The sequence below is a fragment of the Erithacus rubecula genome (genome assembly GCF_903797595.1).
Source record: "Erithacus rubecula genome assembly, chromosome: 10".
In the NCBI taxonomy this organism is placed as follows: Eukaryota; Metazoa; Chordata; class Aves; order Passeriformes; family Muscicapidae; genus Erithacus; species Erithacus rubecula.
The window spans coordinates 4,909,619-4,929,620 of record NC_136662.1 but is presented as its reverse complement, the minus strand read 5'-3'; the positions used below and the strand labels follow the sequence as shown (position 1 = coordinate 4,929,620).

Here is a 20,002-nt window from a genome sequence, read left to right as displayed (position 1 = left end):
TAAAACAAACAATTCATCACCCATGCTCATGGCAGCCCCAGGCCCAGCATGTTTGGCATGACACACATACCCATCCCTGGCACTCTCCAGCGGCGACTGGTGCTGGTGTGGGCTGGACAGGGCAGAGTCGAGGGGAAGGTGCCTGGAAGGAATGTCATGAGGAGGAGGCAGCACAGCTGGGGAGGGGCCATTGTGGTTGGTGCTGGATCCACTGTACATGCCTGGGAACACACAGCAGTTGGCAAAACAAAATAAGCAAGGGAGCATCAATAGGACCTGTGGAGTCTCCAGCTCCTTCCCTCTCCCCCACCCACCCTGAGGCACAGAGCAGAGCCCCTGTGTCAGTGACTGCCCCTGTGCCTGAGCAGCACTCTGAGCTCTGCCTGCTACTTTGACATGTCTCCTCTTTGACCCTCCCAGGTGCTCCAGCTGCTCCTGGGCTCTACAGAGCTGTAAAACCCTCCTGACATCCACGAGGGCTTGGCAGGACTCCCACCCTGCCTTTCCCATAGCTGTGAGAGAGAACCTGCAGTGCTCAGGGGATGGAGTCACACACCCATGGTACCCTGGGGTTCTGCTGCTCATTTCAAACTTTGTAATTTGACTTTCCATTGCTAAGCTGCTGGACTTCCCAGACCATTTCAAAATATCACATACTGATATAAATGAAACCCCAATAAATTAAATGAAAAGAGGAACAAGGAGAATTTTTAAATGAGATAATGAAAACAGGTTCACTAATGCAGAATTACTGAAGGAGTGTGGATGTACTATTTTTGCGGACTGCACCATGGCAGCAAGGCACCAACAGCTAAGTGCCTACCATGCCCTCAAGCATTGTTGAGGAAGCTTTGGCAAGGGCTCTTGGATGAGGATAACTGGAATTAAGTTTTTTCTCCCTTCTGAAGAGTGACCATGCACCAGGACAGGCACTGCCTGGGCTCAGGGCTCTCACACTGACATTTGGTGTGAAGGCTGCACTGAGGCAGGTCTCTGTGGTGACAGACATCACAGGAGTGCAAGCATGGAGTGTGCCAATGCCTCTAATGACAGGGGAAAAGGGCTGGCTCCTGTCATGCTGTTCTGGGAAAAGTCTAGTCCTTGTTCTTCCCAGTTTTTCTGCCTTTCTCCAAGTTTTGCCACAGTTCTGTCCCACCCTCCCAGGGAATGTGCACATGGGTGAGGACCAGAACTGCCACTCACACTGTGACCTGAAGGCTGTGAGCAGCAGGTGAGGTCTGCCAGCTCCCAGTGTCCAGCTCTAGGGCACAGAGACCCCACACTCCCTCTGGGGCCTTTCTTTGCCATGTCTCCTGTACCATTTATTTTCTTTCCCCCTGCACACCCAGGTCAGAGCCATGTGCCAGCTGTGCTCAGCCCTGCCCCGTGTCACTGGCAGGGCTCAGGACTGCACCTCTCCAAACCCTCCTCGTGACACAGAACAAGCACAAGGCAACATGAAAATCCTGAGCTGTGGGGAATGTGTGACACCCTTGGGGTGAAGAAGCAACATCTGAATGTCAGCATTTGTTTCTGTGTGTGACTGAAGAGCAGAACCACCGAGGCAAGATTCCAGCCACCTTTGTAAGGGGCTTCAGATGAGTCAAAACCCCCCAATGAACAATGAGTCCTCAGCTGCTGACAGATCTAAAGCAACAAAACTGAACCACATCATCTCTGTCTCCAGCTAGACAGAACATTTGTCAACCAGCCAGTGAAAACAACTTGCTTTCTGCACTGCACACCAGACAGAGGGGGCTTTAAGAAGTCAGATGTTCCCAGGTGATGCAAGGATTTATTTGTCAAAGCCTCTTCTGGTAACAGTAAGTCAGTAGCAAGGATGCTACATTGTGGAAATGCTTTTCCACTGGTGGCTTCAGTCCATTTCACAATACAACAGTTTCCATTTCCCTCATATCCTCACTGTTCATACACCCATTGTCAGGGCTGAAAGATGAGCCAAATTTGACCTGGTCTGTTCAGTGTCATTTTGCACTTCAGCTCTATTTCCCACACCACTGGTTCAGGTATATTGACAGAACAGCCTGGAGGAAACAGAACCTAAACCAAAATGTTCATGCTCTAAGGCTCCCACACTGCTGGCTCAGTAGTAACTTGTACAAAAAGCTCAAAAATCCACAAAAAAAGGTTATCTTAGCAGGCCAGCAAACACACTCCATGTTTTATCTTTCAGTCCCATCCCTGTACAGTTCATGAATGGTTGGGATGTCTCTCCTGGCCTGTTCCTTGAGGTGATGAGGGAGACAGAGTAGCTGAGTGCCTACAATCAGCACAACCCTCCAGAGCAGCAGGAAAATGTTTAAAAACCACCCCACAACTCTGTATGGGCAGCAGCTGAGTCCCACATGACCCCTGCACTCAAACCCATCACATCAGGAAACCAAATAAACCAGAATCCTTGTCACCCCTAGTTTCTGCCACCCCCAGCCACTCTGCAGAGTTTACCCATCTGTGGAACTGCTGGGGTGGACACCCAGTGCCCACTGCAGGGCTTGAAGAGTTTCTAGCTGGGGACATCCTCTCCCAGATCTATCTTTTTTGAGCACTAATATTTTGTGTACCTGAAGTCCCAGAAAAGCCTTTGGAGCTGCTGTGAGTGACTCCTGCAAGTGCAGCCCATGCCAGACCTGTGCACCTTGGGCCATCTCAGCTTGTAAACAGAAGTCATCAATCAGTATTTTTAATGGCTTGGCCTTTAACCTTAACATCTGTGGCCAAAATAGTGCTCTGAGCATCTGTGACCAGCAGCCTTTTCCCCCTCAGCTTTATGCTGAAAGCAGGCAAACAATAATAAAACTCAGAGAAAATCCTGAGTGGGACCAGAGTGCTGTGTGCAGCCATGAAGCATCTTAGTTATGAGGAGGGGAAAAAAAGGAAAATCTCAGCAAACAATGGGTTCCTCTGACTGCAGAAACATTATTCTGCTCACTGTCTTACCTGCTTTGAAGTCAGACAGAAGGGATGGGGCCTTTTTTAATATTTCATTTTTTCTGTGATAGGTTTTCATCCCTGACATATTTAAAATGTGCTTTAACTTGGAGAAAGACAAAACTGAAATTCTCCAGGAATCCAAGTGATCCCTAAAGCCCAGAGCTCTGCACATTAATAACGTGGTTTCTTTGAAAAAAAGCAACGTACAAACCAAACTCAAAATTCCAAACTATGAATGTTTTCATATTTCAAGTAGAATATGAGGACATCATACACTGTATTTATCCATGTATAGCCTATACTGATTGTAACTGATTTCTCAAGAAATATTGCCTCAGCTTATTTGAAAGAGCAAATGTGCAATCACTGCAGACTATAGGTGGCAGCAGGAATGTCCTTATGCTTTAATTCTTTAAGATCAGCACTTTGGTTTATATGCCTTGAATAATGACAGAGGAACAGTTTTGCCTGTGGACTGTACTGCACATAAGATGAAGCAACTTCTGTTTCACTGCAAAACAGTCTTTGAAATCTTGATTTATTTTTCCCTGGCACTTGTTCATACTGTGCATTGATGGGGTCTCATATGGAGTGACCTGATGCAAGTATCAGGGAAGATTTACAGTTTTTTACAACATCCTGGTGATGGATCGATACAATCAGCACAGAAATCATATCAGACAGAGCCAGAGTTATGGACAGATAAAATCCTTCATTTCACAAGAGATTCTCTGAAATGACACTGAGAGGTTAGGGATGGTCTGTTTATCTGTGAGCTAATAACTCTTTTCCTGTTTTATTGTTGTCACTTGAAATCTGAGGCTGTTTCTGAGGTTCTGAAGGGGGAGGCCAAGCCATGCTCCAGCTACACAGGGCTGACAAGGGGACAGCACAAGCCACATGCTGCCCTCACAGACATTTTTCAGTGCAGGTGGCACAAGCAGAGACTGGAAATTAACCCAAATCCCTCCAGCTTTCTCCCACTTTTCAAGGAGCCACATGAAAGCCCTGAGTGCAGACTCCCAAGGAAAGCACATCAGAATGATGGGTATTTCCCTTTCTACTCCATTCTGTTACATTCCAACATTTTAATGCAATTAGAACTAGAAAAGAGCATAGGAGGTATCAAGCAAAATGTATTTTTTGTTTTGAAGATTTGGAGTAATCAAAAAAAGTAGGAGATTTTTGCAGAAGGCAGATTACAGCTACACTGCTGGTCTTTGGTAGTGCCTCTCTCTGCTGCCTGAACACAGAACCTCAAAATGCACATCCCTGATTCAGGATCCTCTGCTGGGGTTCAAAAACTGTGAATCTAGATCTTATTTCCTACAGAAAGGAATAACAGCCTCTTTTTCTCTTCCTATAAAATGTATAGAAAAGTCTAAGGTCTCTGATAAGGGCCAACTCTTGTTCAAACCACAAGAATGAAAGAAAATACAGAACAAAATATTAAGTACTAGAAAATATTATTAGAAGAAGGTTTGACATTTCAAATTCAAGTTTTCTCCCCATTCATGTATCACCCTGTTTTTTGTTTTGATCCAAACTGCATCATAACATTCAGCCCCATCAGCTTTCCTGCAGCTCCTGAAGAAAACCCTCCTGCTGGGAATCTGTGCCAGAGCATCCTCCTGGAGCTCCTGCACCTGCACCCTGCCCAGGCCAAGGCTCACTTTGAAAGGAGAACAAATGGATGGAGACTGATTCTTAGCAGGTCTGCTGCCCCCTCCATGTGAAATTAACAGGTTCTATTTCTCTAACTATGACTAATTCTGAAAAACCAAAAAAAGCAAAGCCCTAGCAAACAATTCACGTAATTATTTAATCTTATTTGTTGGTCTGGAGTTTTTATCAACTTCCACAGTGACAAATATTTTCTGGTTTGAATCCCCTGTTATATGACATATTTAGCACTACACTTATTAGAAGGATTCTTACCTGTAATTAAATCATGAGGACCTACAGACCTGCCACACTTCCCATCCAGGATGTGCTGTGAAGATGTGTGGAGCTGTTGGATAGCTAAGCATTCACTGAGTACATCTTGTTCAATATCAGTACATGACTTTAGCTACAAGAAGAGGATAAAAGAAACATTGTGTTACATAGTAAAACCAAATTATTTGTAATTAACTTCATATATCTCCTTAAGGATTATATATTGAAGGAAGAAATGCCATTGTTAGGAACTCAGTGTAATTAAGGATGTGTGCAGTACTTGGTACTGGTAATTAGAGGTGACTGGTTTTCTGAAGTGCCCAAGTTCAGTGTGCTAATCTTAAATCAACAACCAGTTTGCTTCAGACAATAATGCACCCTGTGTTCCTTCAAACCTTCCTCAGTAATTCAACTGCACATTTTCAGGCTTTCTGCAGCTCCTTGGATTCTGTGGCACACACTTTGCATCACCCTGTAACTGTGACACTTGGAAGGACACTTGATAGGGAAGAAAAGCCTTTGTGCTTATCAGATTAGAAGTGGCAGAGTGAGGAGCTGTTGGTGCTGTGGAGAGGTGCCACTCACGTGGCAGCTGTGCTCCATGGAAATTAAAGCTCTGGCAAAAGGCTCTGAAGCAAACTCTTGAAAACCACAATGTCGATCATATTAAAAACAGCAGGAGAGGAGAATTAAGAAAGAAAAGCATTTCTAATTCTCTTTCAAACATGCTGATGCTGCCAAGCTTTTGTCATAACAGAGTGCTCGCATTACACAAACAGCCATCATATTCTGCAGCCATTAATAAATAGTTATTGTCCTTATGGGTACAGCCTCACATACCCAATTCCTCTGGGCTTGGGTATTCTAAATAAAGGGCCCAGGCAAACCTTCTCAGAATTCTGCTCTACAGCCATTTGTGGGTTCGAGATAAACATCTGACATTTGGATCACAAAATGCATCTGCAGCCAATTAAAATACTACTAAATTAACAGCTAACTTTCTCCTGTTTTGTTCCTGTAAAGCCTTTCAGAACAACCAAATATCACCACTGCACTAATCCTCTAAGCTATGAACTAAGTGCTCAGGATTCCTTTGATACAAGTCTAAGCTCAGGCATTTTGTTTTGTATCAGAGATGGCACATTTTGGTAGCATATCTCAACCAAGACACACTGGCAGAACAGCTTGTTAGTTTTTCTTTCTTGGCTAGGTCATTTCCACTCAGAACATTTGGGAAGCTGATACCAATGGACAACTGCCTTTACTGAGTTATAACCAAAATGAGCAAGTGAGTATAAACAGTCTTTTTCCCTTTTTTTCCTAAATCTGAAATCCAAAGTAGACTGTTCAGTAATACTGGGATTTACTTAGTTGTGAAACACGTTGGGGTTTTTTAATGTTTAAATTAAATACTTAGGGGGATTCTTGTTTCTTTATCACCCAGGTTTGCTTTGATCCTTTTTAAGGGAGCCTGACCAAAACACATTTTAAATCTGCTGCTTTTTCAGGTGCCTTTTAGTTTGAGGGGAAAAAAAGTCACAGGATCAAGTATTCATAAAGTTATAATGGATAAATGAGATAGGAAATCTGAAGATAATTTCAAACCACTTGAGGAGTGCAGATTTAGACTGGTCTACCAAATAAGGTGTGGGAGGCAAGTTACTAACATTATTTTAAGATAGATTTGATAAGTCTATACAAGGCTGTGTACATGCACACAGCAAAACTCCTCAAGGCAGGAGATTAAGTGATATGAAACCCTGGATATTGATGTCTTGGTGCATCCAAGCAGCCTGAGCTTGCAGCTGGTGTTAACAAATTTGTCCTGGATTGATTCTGTGCTTCAGGCCTCCTACTGCTGATGCAGGCAGTACTTTGTGCCTTTTAACACAAAGTTTGGATTTGGGGGTTTTTTCCCACTCTGCTCTGTAGAAAAGGAACGAGGCCTCAGGAGGGGACAAGGTGTAACAGTAGGGACTGTCCTTGGATGTAAAGGATGGTGACACGATAATGCTGTAGGGAAACCACAAGGCCTGATAATACAAAATTGGGATGGAAAACTAGGCAGTGGCCAGGCTATGTAAAACTTCTGACTAGGGCTGATATGTGCAAAGACTCTATTCCATGGACACCTGGATGGTGCTGGGCCTGTGTGTCTGCCAGGCACAAAGCTCACCATGCAGTCAGTGAGCCCTGAGCATCTGACACAGCGTGCAGAGCTCTGGCACTGATGTGCTGGGAACTGCTGCCACACTGCACACATCTGGCAAAGACAAGGGTTACAGGCAGAATTAGGGGACACACAGCTGGCCTGGGGAAGGGGACTCTAGGTTCAAACTGCTGAAAACCCTGCAAGAGGAGCAGCAGGAGGGAAGGGCCATGGCTGACACAAGGACATCTATTCCATTCCATTGTACCTTGCCTTAGTTTCATTTGTGTTTTAGATGATTTGCCACCATGTACTTTAGTAAATACCATCAGCTAGTCCTGATTGTGGAGACTCAGTGCATGGACATTTTATGTGCATGACAGCAGTCTGACAGGGCTTGTGTATGAAGGATGAACAGCAAAAGAAATGCTTGGACAGAAAGTGTGACAAACTGAAATTAGAGGGTGGCAGCCTTTGAAAATACCAATACAAGGTGGTCTGGTTAACAACAGTGATTAAAAAACAGGAAAATCAGCTCCGTTTAAATTTTCTTCTGTGATATCACAGCAAAACTGATCTGAAAACACATGAATTAAAGGTAAATAAAAAATGACTGCACTGAGGAGCTGTGGGGAGGGGCCACTCTCTGCCTGCTCTTACCTTCTTCCTCACCTGCTGCTCTTTGGCCGAGTGAGCCTTGACGTGCTTGCGCAGGGAGCTGGGGTCGGTGTAGCGCTTGGAGCAGCCGGGGATCTGGCAGGCATAGGGCTTCTGGAACAGCAAAGGGACACAGTCACACCCCCTGCCCTGCCTGCCCAGGGAGTGCTGCAGGGGGGCACACAGAGTGCTGGGCCTGAGCTGCTCCCTCTCTCTGCTGGGCACACCTTTGCTCTGAGCTCACAAACCAGGCACGATGCAAACAGAAGTGATGCTGGCACACTGGATATGGTTTACTGGGCTAAATGCTAGTGAGGTGGAACTGGAAGGATTTTGAGAACATTTCTTTATTCCCTAGCCTTTACAGCAAACAAAATTATCATAGGACACAGTAAAATTATAAAAACAGACATTCTGATTTTGAATTCTGATTTACATAAATTTTACAAGGATTGCAAGGCACTTGTGAGACCCCACCTCGAATCCTGGGTGCAGTTTTGACAAGAAAAGCATTGAGGGGCTGGAGCATGCCCAGAGAAGGGCAATGGAATTGGGGAAAAGTCTGTGAGTGAGAGAGCTGGGGGGCTCAGCCTGCAGAAAAGGAGGCTCAGAAGGGACCTTCCCAGTGACTGAAATCCTCACAGAATTCTTCTTGTGGCTATGCCTATTCCAAACAAATGGAACACTATCTCTGGCTTGCAGACAAACTCCAAATGAAGGTACAATTGTCAAATGAGCAAAGGCACTTTTTATTAATTAACAATTGGCTTAAGTGCCAGTAAAATAGTGCTGCATGGCACAGCTCACAAAGCTTTAAAGTTGAATGGAACATTCTTTTGCCCTCTGTTTTCTTGCCTCATCTATCAGCATTACCTCAGCCTTCTCACTAGACTAGCAAATCCTTTTGGTGTCTTCTCAAAGGCAGATAACTGGTTTGCCATGACCTTGATGTCACATTCTTTAATCCCCTTGGTTTCAGAAGGAGGATGCACAGAAGAGAAAAAAATCCCTCCAGTTTTGGGAGAAGTGACTGTGAGGTCCTTTAAACCCAGTTCCTCTGCTCCTGGAGGAGTGCTGATGTGCCCTTTTTACCACAAGGACAGACAGGTTCCCTTTGTTCTGCTCCTGCCTGGGAGAAGGATCTGCTTCCAGATGATTTAGTAGGGATTCTATCAAACTAGCATACACCAGTAAGTGAAATGATTTACAGATTCTCCTTTGGAGAAGATAAATGATGGAGTGACCTATGTTGAGAAGCTTTAAAACCAATTCCAAATGCACTCAATAAGGAAAAAGCAGCCTATATAAACCCCTTTCTTTGTAAGTACCTCCAGAGGATAAGCAATGCTGCTCTGTCCAGCCAGCAGGAAATTTCTCAAGGAATAATAGAATCATTCACCAATTCATGACCTTACAGGCTAACACAGCACCTACCCAGAAAGTTACAGGGCAAAGGAGATTTATTGAGAGTGTCTGGAACACAGAGAACTGACACCTGAGGAAAAACTATGGAAAACTTTAACAAATCCCTTGGCAGAAAAACGAGCAGAGTATTTTTCAAATCATTGATGTCATTCAAATTAGTGATAAAATCATTCAACTCAGTCATAGGGAAACTAGATGAGAATCTGAGCACCCTTACAAAGGTTCATGGCTATTTGCTCTGACATTTCAGGCAGCTGTTTGGTGCAGCAGCACCATCCTGTAGCTCTGCTATTTTTCACATTCACATAAGCACACAGTTCACTCAGGTTAAACTACAGGGCTTCAATTAACCCAGGTAAGTGAAATTCAGTTACTGTGTGCAGGACTACAGAAACAGTTTTAGAGAACCTGCAATGGAATAGCATGGAGGATGGTTTTAGATAGTTAAGAAAGTTATTAGAAAATTATTACTGTACCTTTTTCCTGAGTAATGAGCATTTCAGATAACAAAGACAGAGATAAAGGGAGAAGAGAATAAAAGAAAATAGAAAGTTAAGACATTTGTCTTCAATATTGCAGAGACAACACATACAAAGAATTTGTGTTCATTTTAGTAACCATGTAAGTTCTCTCTTAAAACTAATAGATGGCATTCCATTTGTGAGTTTGGCTAATAAAAAATATATCTACTAGATTCATGCAATTCAATTTAAAAACTGCATGCAATTTAGTATATCCACTTTCAAAAGAGATGCAAATTACAAATTCAAATATCTCAGGTTAACTTTTAAATAAATAAAACATTGTTATTGTAAGTGTGTTTTGGTTTGGAAAATGTGACTGACTTGCTTCTCTTACTTGTTTGTTTTTGCAAGGCATAATGTACATTAGACATTCCTTAATGCTGCAATGTCTGAAATGTGTAACTGCTTAAAAAGTAAATATCAATTAAACTCAAAAGTTCTGCCCCATAAACACTTGGTCAAACTAAAACATATATTCACTTCTTTGAAAAAGACAAAAGAACAACTCTGCCTGTTATTCCTTACAAGCTTTATGCTGAGGACATGACTGGTCTGCAAAGCTGTCTCATTGCTTTCTTTCCCCATGATCTGGTGATTTCATTTCAGTAGAGCCCAAGACACCTGACAGGCTCCCATCCTCTCTGGAGACAAGTGAGAAGAGCTGCAGAGTCAAGCCAGATCTACCTACTGTAGAGAATAAAAGTGTGTGTTTCTCACAGTTGATTCTGATGGAGGGTACTTAACTGATTCCACAGAGTTAAGGGACAGATTTATTTTCACTTTTACAAATTTACTGTCCAAAACTGAAGTGCATTTGCCTTCCACTGAGAAGTCTGAACAGCTTTTGCATTCACTCAGAACACTCACTGAAGGGGACAGAAGTGAGACAATGACACACATTTGGTGCAGCAGCAGTGACTCAGCTACACCTTATTGAGCTGCTGCTTCCTCTTACTGGAACAGGAACAATGGCAGAGTTTGCTGAGTAACTCACTGCTCAGCATGAGTAACACCAATTGCCTCTCTGTGACCAAGTCATTTTCATTTCTCAAAGCACATACAGTTCAAAACCAAACACACTTGCTCACAGCTGAGTTTTCTAAGACTCTCCTCATGAAAAGACCAAGTCCTCCTGCAGCTGCAGAACCAACTGTGTACCAGGACCACTGGAAACCTCAGTGCACTCCCAGTGTGAAATGATGCTTACAGTATCCAGGTGTGTCCTCTGGTGCTTGGCCCGGTCACTGGAGTTGCTGAAAGCTTTCTGGCAGCCAGGATGCTGACACAGGTATGGCTTCTCCCCTGTGTGACTCCGGAGGTGAATCTTGAGGTTCTCAAGCCTAGAAAATGCCTTGTTGCACCCTTCAAACTGAAAAACGTCATAAAGAAAAAATCATTGTAAGGTTCTATTAAATAAACCATGTGCAGCCACAATGAGAACAGTGTAAGAACCAAGCTGGACATGCAATAAATCAAGCAACATTCAAACATCTGTTGAAATTTATGGATGAAACACAACATATTGTGCTGTTCATTTCATCTGTCACCAAAGACACGGTGTGGAGCCCAGCAATAATACAAGGCTTATAAATATCTCACATATTCTGTCTGAACTGAACATTAAAGACATGGTGTCAGAACAGAAAATTTAAAGAAAGAACAAGTGTTCTGGGGAGTCCTCTGAGATGTTAACTGGCATAGGAACCACTGTGGGCAATAACAATTAACTGCTACAGATAGAGAGCAAAAGAAGCTGGCGGGTTAGAACCTGGTTTCAGGTGTCTGAAATATTATACACTGGAGCAGATGAGCATGGACTATTACAGGAAGACCTGATCCATCTGAAGATCAATCCAAAGGAACTCTGCTGTTATCCTGCACCCTTTTCTTTACTAGCTGTATCATTCAGAGCTGTTCTCAGCATTTATACAACCAGTAACCTGAGCAATTCTGACTTCTTAAGCACCCGTTTCATTAGGGCACTCAGCAATAAAACACTGCATAGCCTTCATAACAGAAGTCACTGTTTCAAATTAAATCTGAATAAATAAATAAGTAAAAGCTACTAGGCCAAGGGAAGAGTGCTTTGTGTTGCCCACTGCTAAGTTTCAGGCAGTGGAGGCTCTCCCAGGTAAATAAACACAAATACTTGTGTGTGCACATTCATGCACCTGCACACCCACAAAATGCACTCAGATACCTGCACAGGTTCAAATACTTGCATGCAAATACTCAAGTGATGGTCTGCATATATTGCTGTTTCATAGCACTGCACATCTTCTCATGCCTCTATACAGATAAAAACCTGGTTCCTCAAGGATTTGTGATCTGGAGGAATGTATTTGAGAAACTCGACCAAATCCACCTTCCTATCAAACACTAAGAGCAATTCTGAAATAAAGTATTTTCATAGAAAGGTTTGGGTTGGAAGGGACCTTAAGGCTCACCCAGTCCCAAGCCCTACCAGGAGCAGGGACAACTTCCACTATCCCAGGTTGCTCTAAACCCTGTCCAACCTGGCCTTGAGCAATTCCAGGGATGGGGCAGCCACAGCTTCTCTGAGCAACCTGTTCCAACCATTTTTCTAGCTTTTTCTATGATTCTTGCTCATAAACAGTGAAATCCTGACTCTCATAAAATCAGCAAATGTTTTGTCACTTCCTTTTGCTGAGTCGAGATTTTGCTCAGCAGTTTTCCAGGAACCTGTGGCTCCTCAGAATGCATCACAGAAATCACCACCTTGCCAATCCTGTTTGTCACACACACCTCTTACATCAGTGCATGCAAACTGCAGACTCAGCTGTGGCATCCAGCAGTGCAGGGGGAGGGATGGGAAGGCAGAGCAGCTGCAGATGGAGCACTGAAGGTGCTGTAACCTGGAGACACCTCCTCTCCTAAAGGCAAATCACTGATGGACAAAGGGACACCACATTCTGCTTGTCCCAGTGTGTTTTGTAAATACCTCGACACAGCAATCAAAGTGATTCTCAAGGCAGCACTTCATGTGCAGGCTGTGTCCTGGCACTGGATGCAGATCAGCTCTGCACACTACAGGCAGAGGAGTTTCTGGCACTTCTGTGCCTGTCCCAGCCACTCACACACCAAAGGATCAATGTGGCCTTTACTGCCATAAATATTTTAGTGCACTGAGCAGTGACCTGTCTGAATGGCATACTGGGTGTGTGTACAGACAACTCTCTGATGGGTATATATTTTCCATCTTTTCCCATCATAGCCATTGTGACAGATCCACCAAATCACATGCGGTGTGAGTTCACAAGACATGCAGTTTATGAGTTCAGAAGCTTTGTCTGGCCACAACCCATCTCTAAATACTGGAGCTGGTGCAAGGAGGTGGGGGGTGGGGGGGGGGGGGGGGGGTTGGAAGTGACCAAAAACACCAAGGCTTCAAAAGAAACAAACTTTCTTCACAATCATCACTAAAAATCTGACAAAGATTCAGGACGGAGCAATTTGAAATGTGCAAAAATGCTGAAGTCCATGAAAAACAGAGCAGAGTTCAGCAAATTCATAGTTCTCATAGGACTTTCCATAAAGTTGAGTGAATGTTCTCAGGTCCTAAAGATCACTTTTTTCCTTTTTGTTCCCAATCTACCTCTCCTTTCCAGCCTCCTTGGATTAGTGTGCCCTGTGTGGTATCCCTTTGAAGTACTATCCCTTTAGTGTCTCTTGCAGATCCCCTTCAAGCTCTGAGAGGCTGCTCTAAGTCTCCCTGGGGTCTTCTCCAGGCTGAACAGACCAACCCTCCCAGCCTTTCTTCTCAGAAGAGTTGTTCCATCCCTTGGAGCATTTTTGTGCTCCTTCATCCCCCGGCCTGTGTTGATACCAGAGGTTGCCCAGAACCAGCTGTGGGATCCTGGACTTGACTTTGTTGAAACCCCCAAGAGCCACTTCTGGAGCTTGTCCAGGTCCCTCTGGATGCCACCTCATCCTTCAGGAGTGTCAACTGCAGCACTCAGCTTGGTGTCACCCATGAATTTGCTGAGACTGTGCTTGGTCCCACTACAGACCCCCAAGGGACACCACCTGTCACAAACGTCCCATCTGAACATCGAGTCCTTCACCACTCTGGAAGTGACCATCATTCCTCATTCTCTGAGCCCTCCAACCATCAAATCCATCTCTCTCCAATTTAGAGAGAAGGATATCGACCCTTAGAATGTTTTTCTAATGGATTACCAGTCTTCAGTTCCATCTCTAGAGCCCAATGCAAAGTAGGAAGGTATGCAGAATAACCCAAACTCATTAAAGGTCCAGCTCCACTCTCATTGATGTCAGTAGCAAAAATTTCAACAGCAAATGTCCTAAAACATCTAAACACAAGCTTAACTTAAAACACATGAAAGCACATATGTTTAAGAGTTTGCTGGATTGACACTTCAGGGAGAGAAGGAGCAGGCCCGACCAGAAATGCTCAGAGCTACAGTACTCAAACAAATATGGGCTTATTTACAGCCCCTTCTCCTGCAGTCAGCTGCCTTTTCTCAGTAAATGTGTCCAATGCCTTCAGCAGTAAGGTTCATCCATCACCACATATGCTTGGACATTCAGAGCTTTTCTTATCAATGTTATTATTTCCTATTTCACATTATTTGCATTACCCAGCTCCATTAAACTGGATAACAGACAGTGGGATGGCTCCCAATGCAGTGATAAACTCAGAGGAAACATGTCATGTGGAAAAATACACCAGCAAAGAGAATGATGTGACTGCAGTACTCAGATTTTCAAGTTGGCAAAGGCTGGGTTGGTGAAACAGAAACTCCTTTCAAGAGGAAAGCAGTGGGGACAAGAACCTTGCCACAAGTGATGAGAAGAGAGGAAGCTGAAAGGTCTGAAAGGGAGGGAGGGAGGAATGGAATTGGTGCAAAGAGCTGAACAGGGTGGGGCTGAGAATGCACTCAAGAGCTGCACAAAGAACTGCACTTTCCAACTCTCTCATTTCTGGATCTGCTGACTGTGTCTCTCACAGTTTGTCCCTGCAGAAGTCCACATACAGAAACAGCTCCCCTGAGGCAGAGTGGAACAACAACTTCAACTGGGCTCTTGCTGTTAAGACAACTTTGTAAGGTAATTGTTGGGTTTAAGGGCTACTCACCAACTCTTTTAACCATTCCACCTACTCTTGCTACTTGGAGTGTGTTTACATTTACACTATATAAAACTACTCTTGGAAGAAAGGGGTGCTCATTCTCCTTCTTAAATACCCTCCAGGAAGATCCAGCCATCCCACAAGTGCCTCAGCTTCAACTACAAAGAGCAAATGCTCAGTTTCAAAAGGGCTTCAGGATGCTAAGAGCTATTTTATCAACTGAGAAGGCCACTTACAGCATCTCCCAGACATCTGGCCCCAATCTGTCACTGCTTAATCCTACAATCCTAAACATTTTGTGGACGTTTGATGCCCAGGATAACTGTAACAAAAGCTGCATGATCCTCAAAGTCTGTAAATGTCAACAGAGCTCTTAAACAAGCTTCATCAATAAAAGTAATAGTTATATTGCAATTACTACTCTTGTCTTTGCTGTGAGATTGTTAATGCTGCATACACCCAAGCACAGACACCAAACAATGCCACGATTACAGGAAGAACACAATGCAGTTATTGGGTTTTATAACTACTGCTGCTTTCAGAACAGGGCTTCTACCAGGAAAAAAAACCTTGTAGAAATTTATGGGACTAAACTCATTTGTTACCATATGGAAATACACGTTATCTTTATTTCACACAAAAATCTCACTGCAGTGTCACTGTTGTAATATCATGCATTCAAAAGCCGTATTTATAAAAACACTGAATTATCTCACAGTGATCTAAACACATCACGATTTTCCCAACAAAACAGTTTAATCTAATAACTGTAATTGCTTAAAATGTTTCTTCTTTGCTTCCAGATTATACTTTGAATGCACCTGAGAATGTTGCCACGTAGAAATAACAGCATGTTCCCAAGAGGGTTTATATTATCAAATGTTTACCATTTTCATAAGAGTATTTAATCACAGCCATGTCTAGAATATCTGTCAGTGGTACAGATCAGAAGAAATAAACTATAAACGAACCAGCTCAGACCATAGGGTGAAGCAATAACTGACATTTTCTTAGGAAATGAGTTATGACTGAAAAAGAGAAGGCTTCACAGTCATAGTGCTAAATAGGTCCAGTGTGCCATTAGAGCAAGCTCATTAATATACACCTCTGCTCTCTGCTGCAAGATCAGTTAAACAAGCTGCCTTTTATTTATAGACCTAAAAGGGAAAGAGCAGGTCATATTGGCTGCTGACATCTCAGACAGCCTACAGATGGAAAACCCAAAACATTTCATTCCAAAGCATTTAATGCTATCAATAGGAAATCTGATGTCTGGTCAAAACATCCACAAGCCTTATGAACATTGTGAAATGTTCTTTCTTCCCCCAACTGATTACAAAATTGAGAAAATTTTATTGAAAAACATGCTATGAGAAAAAGGATCCTGTGAGGCTGTGTATCCCTTCTGGAGGGGAGGAAACAGCCACACCACTCTTTAAATAGCATCAATGTTTTACAGCACACTGAGGCCAATGTTGGGGCCGTGGCTGGGAGAACATGGGGCTCTGCTCTGTTACCAACCCAGGAACTTAAAACACACGAGCTGTTCCACCCCACAGCACAATCAAAGTGTCTGTCTTGGTGCTTTGTTTTTCCCAGCTAGCTCCTAATTAGATTAATGTTTAATTCGCTGTTGTAGCTACAATGTAAAGCTCTGATCCTGCAAATAGTTGTGCACGAGTAACATGGCTCATGCAAGGAGTTTTATTAAACTCAACAGAACTATCTGAGCACATAAAAGTCACCCATAGGAATGAGACTATAACATCCTAAGGAATCCCAATTTATTGAGCCAGATTCAAGCTTGCAGATTTAAATTGTTAAAACCATTTTTTTCCCCCATTTGTGATTACAATGAAGTGGAAGGTAACTGCCAATTTCTGGGTTTGGTTTTATTTCTAAAGCCTGAACAATTTATGTTTACAAAGTGACACTACAAGTCATTTGAGTCCTGGGCAAAAACGCTTGCACTTTTAATTATTTGTCTTTAAAAAAAGCATTCAGGGCTTTAGCCAGAGTGCTGTACAGCTGCTGGTGTGTAAGAGAAGAAAAGCTTAAAAGGTTCAGAACAGGAAGAAAGACTTAGAAAAGTAAGCAACAGTATAAATGCAAGACATCCTTCACATTGTTGGGGTTTAGGGTAGTTGTGGCCAACCTTTTGACATCCTCACACTGCCCACCAGTAGTTCATTTTTCTTTATGCTGTTAGACAGATTGTGCATTTCCTAATTACCAGGAAACTGGGAAACACACTGAGAATCCCTGGAGGAGGTGTCTGATCATCACTGACTTAAGACTTTGGGCTGCCTGTTTTATTTCAGTGTTATGAATTTTATAAGCCCCTAAGCCTGCATTGCTGACCTCCCTTGGGCAGTGCAGCAGGGATGGATCCATGAGGAATGCAGACCTGGCCCACTCCTTTGGTGATGCTGTTCCAAGAGTGAGCAGGTCTGATCCTGCCCACGAGGTGATTCCCACTCACAAACAGACCCAGCACCTGCATCCCCTGCACAGGAAAATGCTGCTTCCAGCATGGAATATTCATACATTCATTTCTTCCAGTGCCAGTAGGTCACACACTTCAGTGAGCAAACAGAGCTTTCCATACATTTTCCAGCAACCCCAAAATATCTGGGAAAATCGGAGCATCCTATCCTTTTTACCAGACCTGATTTCCAGTATTAAAACTCTTTTTAGTAATCCTTCTTTAATCAAGCAGAAGTATAAACATTTGTCAAAACAGGGGTAGTTGCATTTGTTTGCTACAACATATGAGAATGAACCAGGAAAGTTGGGAATATTTTACTATCAGCAGCTTGACAGCCACAGATTTTGCCATAAGGTTTTGCTAAATATGTCATTTGGAAAGCAAACAATTTTCTGAAACCTCATTACAGTTGGACTGAATGCAGTATTATGGCTTGCAGGCAAAAATAACATTACATGAGGCAACATTTTAAAGAACAAAATGCAAAATTCATAGGGTCATGTAATAAGCAAAGAAGACACCCCATGTCAACCCCTTTACTCCCTCAGATGTAATTGGGAAACTATTCTTTATTTGAGATTTTTTGAATAGCTTACAAGCTATTTGAAATTAAAGGACAGCACACAATCCAAGATTTGCTGTTCTAATATCTGAAGCCAGATCTGCTTGTTTTGAGGACAAAATTAAGATTGAACAAAATCAATTAAAAACCCTCTCCATCCATGCCAGCAAAAAACCACAAATAAATTAAAATGCTTCCCTCTGGTACTTTTATATCTTTTTTTAATAAAAAGTATAGTTTCCTACATGTACTTCAAAACCTTGCTTCTCTGGATCAGTAATTCATTGTCTTAATTTCCAAGGAAACATTTCCATCCCAGTTTGCATCTGAAGTACCAGGGGCAATTTCAGTACAAACAGTTCTGTTCTGACAAGCAAGGTAAAAAAGGTGCTCATAATCTACTTACAGGTATGAGAGTTGGAAAGTTTGGAGTGAAGAATTAATTTGCTTAACATAAAGAATGCAGCCTCAGAGCAAAAAGAGAATCCATTACGACTGATGTGCACTAACCAGTTGGGGTAACACAAAATAAAACAAATAGAAAAAAGAAAATAATTAAAGAGACAACAGCATAAAGAAGGGGGAAAAAAAAGTAATTATAAAAAGAAAATAAAAAAACCTACCCCAAAACTTATGGCTGATTAGCATAGCCTAACATCTTAAAAGGCCAAAATACCACATGTGTGGCATGTTACAAAAGAAGATTAAAATAAAGGAAAAAATAATCCAGAGAACCATGAAGTCTCAAAACATCTGGAGTTTTATAGTAACAAGGAGGAAAAAATCAAAAACATAATTGAAAAAAGTCCACTGTGATACATTATTGTACAATGAAGCTTAATGGAATTGAAAGGAGAAGAGATGAAAAGGCAAAATAAGGGGGGGCAAAGAAATAAAAGAAACAAGAAAAGGCATTTATATTTTAAAGATGTCACTGGGGGTTTTTATCCCAGTTATTAAAAATTACACACCCTGCTTCTGTAAGCTGTTCCTGTGAAGTGTTGAGCACTCTCTTTCAGCATGGGGCAGTCCTGCAGCTGGGGGACTCAGCAACCCTTCTGTGCCCAGCACAGGGCACTTCTCACCCCTGGGTCTGGCAGAGACATCTGCAAAGGGCATGGCAGAGAAGCTGCCTGTCCTGGTTCACATTCTGAATCCAATGGGAGGTTGAAGAGAGGCAGGACAAACATAAATTAAGAATGTTTGTTAAAAATAATGTGCACATTCAGGAATTAAGCAAACAGTCTTGTGCTGTTATGCTGGGATCAGACACTATTGAAATTCTCTGAATGTATTCACTAACAAACACATGGGGGAAAAAAACAAAAATGAAAAGCTTCCCTCTTTATTTCATATTTTCCTTTACTTTTAATGAACCAGCAAAGGAACAAAAAGATCCTCACATAGTCCAGTCTGCCTTTGCAACATGCCAAGAGTGTGTCTAGGAACAGGATGAGTTTCCAGTGCAGCACAGACAGAGCAGCCTGGGTTAGGTCTGTGCTGTGTCTGTCTCCAGCCACAGGAAGATCTGAGACCAGCATGTGACAAACCTGTGTGTCACACACACAGTGTCATCTGAACTTCCCACTCATCCCCTCTGAACTCCTATTGTCTTATGATTCTGGATGACCCAGCTCCTATCTTTGCAAAGACCAATAAATAAATATGTTTTACAGTCATAGCTTGTCACATGTCATCACAGCTTACAAAGTGGCTCCTGCCCTTGGCAGATCAAACAGAGGAGGATCCTGTGGATGAAATCTGATCTACAGTGGGAAATTACTGGCTACAGCTGACTAAACTACTCCAGCACAACCAAACTCTCTTAGGAAAGATGAAAAATAGCAGCAAGGTAACTCTCTGCCCATCTAGGTAGGGTTTCTGTTGCAAATACAACTTTCTGTATGTGGTTCAACCCAGCTTGCTCATTTTCCTCACTAAATATTTCACAAAGTCAATAGTTTTATTGCTGGGGTTTTCTCCCATTTTAGTTAGGGCGGATTTTTTTTAATCTTAAAACCTACTGTCCTTCTCATACTCTACTTGTGTTCATTTCCCTAAATAAATAATGGAGCTTTTACAAGTTGTTATTTCTGTGAAGTTTAGCTCAGAAGAGTAGTTTCCCTGCAGAATTTGCCAACACCAGTTTAATCTGCACAAAGAATGAGGAGAACACACAATTTTCTCAGGAAAG

At 42.6% G+C, this 20,002-nt stretch overlaps 1 protein-coding gene across 1 annotated transcript in view; it reads right to left on the bottom strand.

The window, feature by feature from the left end:
• The window catches only part of GLIS1 (GLIS family zinc finger 1), a 182,887-nt gene that overhangs the window by 21,224 nt on the left and 141,661 nt on the right, over positions 1-20,002 (bottom strand). Inside the window, exons 6-9 of the mRNA XM_079313555.1 lie at positions 10,853-11,014; positions 7,700-7,810; positions 4,891-5,023; positions 71-221 (exon numbers count right to left, since the gene is read on the bottom strand). Coding sequence (XP_079169681.1) covers positions 71-221; positions 4,891-5,023; positions 7,700-7,810; positions 10,853-11,014 — 557 coding nt within the window. The remainder of the gene's footprint in view (positions 1-70; positions 222-4,890; positions 5,024-7,699; positions 7,811-10,852; positions 11,015-20,002) is intronic.